This window comes from Glandiceps talaboti, chromosome 22, assembly GCF_964340395.1.
Source record: "Glandiceps talaboti chromosome 22, keGlaTala1.1, whole genome shotgun sequence".
Classification (NCBI taxonomy): Eukaryota; Metazoa; Hemichordata; class Enteropneusta; family Spengelidae; genus Glandiceps; species Glandiceps talaboti.
In genome coordinates this window covers 14,612,270-14,617,821 of record NC_135570.1, presented here as the reverse complement: position 1 = coordinate 14,617,821, position 5,552 = coordinate 14,612,270, and the positions used below count along the sequence as shown (strand labels likewise).

At 37.0% G+C, this 5,552-nt stretch overlaps 1 protein-coding gene across 1 annotated transcript in view; it reads left to right on the top strand.

The window, feature by feature from the left end:
• LOC144452079 (neuronal acetylcholine receptor subunit alpha-10-like) overlaps positions 1 to 3,546 on the top strand; it is an 11,628-nt gene extending 8,082 nt beyond the window's left edge. Inside the window, exons 4-6 of the mRNA XM_078143091.1 lie at positions 1 to 30; positions 726 to 1,267; positions 2,830 to 3,546. The exon at positions 1 to 30 is cut by the window's left edge and continues 80 nt beyond it. Coding sequence (XP_077999217.1) covers positions 1 to 30; positions 726 to 1,267; positions 2,830 to 3,419 — 1,162 coding nt within the window. The 3' untranslated portion in view covers positions 3,420 to 3,546. The remainder of the gene's footprint in view (positions 31 to 725; positions 1,268 to 2,829) is intronic.
• Positions 3,547 to 5,552: the final 2,006 nt, after the last annotated feature.

Below are 5,552 nucleotides of genomic sequence, written 5' to 3'. Positions count from 1 at the left end.
CTGGCGACCAGAAATGCGAAATTACAATAGGTAGGCAAACTCGGTTGCTTGAATGATAGCGTATCTAGGGGTCAATGTATAGCATGTAGGATTGCATCTTGGGAAACATATACAACTGTCTTAGTCTGTAGTCGAACGGAACCTGTTACAAAAACGGAAAGTAAACAACTCCATTGGATTACTAACACTTGACGCAGCATGTTGAATGGACAGAGACTTGTATTACATTCCATCATTTGATAAGAAAAGTTTTATGGCCACTTCACAGACCAATTTTCAGTTCCACTAGTATTTCATGTACACATAAAGAGGCCATAAAACTGTTCTTATCAAACCATAGTGTGTAATACAAGTCTCTGCTGTTCCAACATGCTTGAGCCAAGTGTTGTTAATTCAATTCATTTGTTTACTTTCCCTGTTTGTAACAGGTGCCGTTCGTTCATGGTCTGATGTTGGCAGTTGATTCAACTTCTGATGCATAACCCACGATATAAGAGATGGATGGTATGAGTGGTGGTGGTTGTGGTGGTGGTGGTGTGTGTGTGTGTGTGTGTGTGTGTGTGTGTGTGTGTGTGTGTGTGTGTGTGCGTGCGTGCGCGTGTGTGCGCGCGCGTGTGTGTGTGTGTGTGATAGTATATTGATTTCTTTAACGTATGAAAGGTTTTACTTATTGAGTTTCTCTGATTGTTCTTGTAAATGTAGTTTTTGTTTTTGGTCACCTGTAGTGTTGGCGATGAAAGAGAGACTGACTTAGATAAAACTCATGTAAGAATAACCTCTGAAGGGAAGGTCAGATGGCACTATCCGACAATTACAACGATATCATGCAAAATGGATGTCCATAACTTTCCATTTGATGACCAGTGCTGCCCAATGAAGATTGGACCTTGGGTGTGGGATGGAAGAGACGTTGACATCGCTTACGAAAACGAAGAAGGGGCCTCAACGGATAATTTTGAAAGCAATGGTGTTTGGGACATTATTGATGTAAAAGTGAACCATTCAGTTGAATATTACTACTGCTGCCCAGGTGTGCCATATCCATCAGTGACATACGTGATACATTTGCGTCGCCGTTTTCAATCCTATATCTTACGTTTGACCGTACCTACCATGTGTCTGTGCATCCTGTCCGTGTCTAGTTTCTTTCTGCCACCAGAGTCAGGGGAGAGAATCGGATTATGTATGACCAGCCTTCTGACCATGTTCGTCTTTTATCAGCTAATCGCCGATGAGATCCCACCAACCTCTCAGATACCAAGCATAAGTATGCAATCACATTTAATTATACCATGGACATGCAGTTATGCACATACACACACGCATGCATCTACACACACAGAGAGACAAACACACACTACACATGCATGTGGAAGCACACACACACACATCCTCACCCATCTCCCACAGGCATACACACAGCACCCATCAACCAATACTCATACCTTACCAAATGACTGACCATACTAACTGTTACTATTTTTAGTTGAGTAGTTACATTTTTTTTAAAATTGTTCTACTTTTTACTTTATCAGAGAGATACTTTGAAAATAGCTATTTTTTCTCACTACATCCTGGCTTTGTATTCATAGCACTATCTATTACAACATACTGGCTTTGTATCCATAGCACTACATAAATTACTACATACTGGCTTTGTATTCATAGCACTACATACTACTACATACTGGCTTTGTATTCATAGCACTACATACTACTACATACTGGCTTTGTATCCATAGCACTACATAAATTACTACATACTGGCTTTGTATTCATAGCACTACATACTGCTACATACTGGCTTTGTATTCATAGCACTACATACTGCTACATACTGGCTTTGTATTCATAGCACTACATACTGCTACATACTGGCTTTGTATTCATAGCACTACATACTGCTACATACTGGCTTTGTATTCATAGCACTACATACTGCTACATACTGGCTTTGTATTCATAGCACTACATACTACTACATACTGGCTTTGTATTCATAGCACTACATACTGCTACATACTGGCTTTGTATTCATAGCACTACATACTACTACATACTGGCTTTGTATTCATAGCACTACATACTACTACATACTGGCTTTGTATTCATAGCACTACATACTGCTACATACTGGCTTTGTATTCATAGCACTACATACTACTACATACTGGCTTTGTATTCATAGCATTACATACTACTACATACTGGCTTTGTATTCATAGCACTACATACTACTACATACTGGCTTTGTATTCCTAGCACTACATACTACTACATACTGGCTTTGTATTCATAGCATTACATACTACTACATACTGGCTTTGTATTCATAGCACTACATACTACTACATACTGGCTTTGTATTCATAGCACTACATACTACTACATACTGGCTTTGTACTCATAGCACTACATACTGCTACATACTGGCTTTGTATTCATAGCACTACATACTACTACATACTGGCTTTGTACTCATAGCACTACATACTGCTACATACTGATTGATAGGAACAGTTTTATGGCTACTTTACATAATAGTTCGCATTCACAAACAAATTACCAGTTCCCCTGGCATTTCATGTACACATAAAGAGGCCATAAAACTGTTCTTATCAAACCATGATGTGTTATACAAGTCTCTGTTATTCCAACATGCTGTGCCAAGTGTTATAATCCAATTAATCCAATTTATTTATTTACTTTCCCAGTTTGTAACAGGTTCCATTCGTCCATAGTCTCATGTCTGCAGTTGTATCTATAAGTTCTTCAATATGTGCAGAATGTTTTGTATTTTAATTCCACCTCTGTTTGTCTGATATTCAGGTCTCTATATTTCAATTGATATATCACTTATGGTGTTGAACTGTATCGTTACTATTGGGATGCTACACGTCTATCATCGTGGGTCAAACAAAAACGCCCCCTTGTGGATGAAGAAATTGGCATCTAGATACGTGAAGCTAACTAAATGTCTATGTATTAAGAGGCAAAAAGCAACTGCCAAAGATGAAAGACACGAGGGTCAGAGAGACACAGTAACTAAACAAGAACTCAGAAAGAATGAATCTAAAAACTATCAACACAATCTTTCCAAAAGAATGTGCACTGATGTCCATTTAAGTTGTGATAAGGAACACAAACACCCATGCGTCGGTACAAAAGACAGCGATGAGTTCGGGGATTTCCAAAAAAGAGTCAATGGGAATAGTTGTGACTTTGGGAAATTTTGTACGGATATTGTGTCTCGCTATGAAATGGAAGACGAACGAACTGGAAAAGTCGAAGAATGGCGCTTTTTGGCATCAGTAATTGATCGAATACTTTTCCTGTTGTTTGTAGTTTCATTCAGTGTGGCGACAATTATTTACATTGTACAGTCGTTAATCTCGGCATATGAAGATACTCATTGTTAACATACAACTAGAGAGAGCTTACTGTCATGATACTAGGAATGGATTAGTAGATTAGCTTTTCCAACCTGAGAGGAGAGAGGGGTAGTTGAGTAGGAGGGGGTCACCCTCTTTTTTGAAAATCATTTTTCATTGTGTCAGCAGAAAAATACGCCCTGGCTTGCCAGAATGTGACAATGTTGAATGGGGGGGGGGGGGGGTGACTGATTGAACTATTCATTACTTCAATGGCATGCATGTGTCTGAACCGTACGGCACCATGTTTAAGTATTACAAATACAAAGAGGCACATTTCTGACAACGTTACGTACTATAAACAAGTTATACATCGATTGCGAATTTGATTATTTTTTGGGGATGTTTCTCCTAGTATGCCGTTGTCATTGTCAAGTGTATTGTTAAATACTACCATGTATTACTCCATATAATGTACTCGGTATCATGCTAATTATAATAATGGAATTAGTGAAACCCAGTCTCTCAAATGTCGAATCATAGCATTCTCTATAGTCCATGCATTACTAGCACTAGTGATGGGGAAGGGATGAGTTGAGAACAGATGCAAAACTAACAACAAAGTCTCAGTGTATTTATAACTTTTCTACCATTTGACTTTATATAAACATAATACTGAGATATATGGTTATTCAAAACACTTGCACCTTGTGCCTTCCCCATCACCAGATAGATTTCAATCCATGACACATTCTTGCCAGTCAAATAATAAATTTCAAGTTGCATTTGAGTAAACTGAAATTAGACTAATTGTCAAATTTGAAATTATTTGATTGGCCAGATGGTGCCACGCATTGATCTCCTCTATGTGGAGATTATCTGGGATATAAGCTTAATTCCTAATATTTTCACTTTAATAAACTGAAGTGATTTGAACAGACAAATGTGTAAGCGATTATATTATATTGCATTCAGCAGCTTCCTGATAATAAACACGGACATTAGTAGCAAGCTATCACACAGCAGAGTTTGAATTCTTAAAACTTACTTAGTAACAAGCTTTCACACAGCAGAGTTTGAATTCCTAAAACTTACTTAGTAACAAGCTTTCACACAGCAGAGTTTGGATCCCTAAAACTTACTTAGTAACAAGCTTTCACACAGCAGAGTTTGAATTCCTAAAACTTACTTAGTAACAAGATATCACAGCGGAGTTTGAATTCCTAAAACTTATTTAGTAACAAGCTTTCACACAGTAGAGTTTGAATTCCTAAAAATTACTTAGTAACAAGCTTTCACACAGCAGAGGCTGAATTCTTAAAACTTACTTAGTAACAAGCTATCACACAGCAGAGTTTGAATTCTTAAAACTTACTTAGTAACAAGTTTTCACACAGTAGAGTTTGAATCCCTAAAATTTACTTAGTAACAAGCTTTCACACAGCAGAGTTTGAATTCCTAAAACTTACTTAGTAACAAGTTTTCACACAGTAGAGTTTGAATTCCTAAAACTTACTTAGTAACAAGCTTTCACACAGCAGAGTTTGAATTCCTAAAACTTACTTAGTAACAAGTTTTCACACAGTAGAGTTTGAATCCCTAAAACTTACTTAGTAACAAGCTTTCACACAGTAGAGGTTGAATTCCTAAAACTTACTTAGTAACAAGCTTTCACACAGCAGAGTTTGAATTCCTAAAACTTACTTAGTAACAAGCTTTCACACAGTAGAGTTTGATTTCCTAAAACTTACTTAGTAACAAGCTTTCACACAGCAGAGTTTGAATTCCTAAAACTTATTCAGTAACAAGTTTTCACACAGCAGAGTTTGGATTCCTAAAACTTACTTAGTAACAAGCTTTCACACAGCAGAGTCTGAATTCCTAAAACTTACTTAGTAACAAGCTTTCACACAAGAGTTTGAATTCCTAAAACTTATTCAGTAACAAGTTTTCACACAGCAGAGTTTGAATTCTTACAACTTACTTAGTAACAAGCTATCACAGTAGAGTTTGAATTCCTAAATCTTACTTAGTAACAAGCTTTCACACAGCAGAGGTTGAATTCCTAAAACTTACTTAGTAACAAGCTATCAAACAGTTGTAGTAAATTATCAATCTAAAATGGCATTTACCCTTGTGAAGAAAATGCAGAATGTTAACATATGTGGAAATATATGCAAA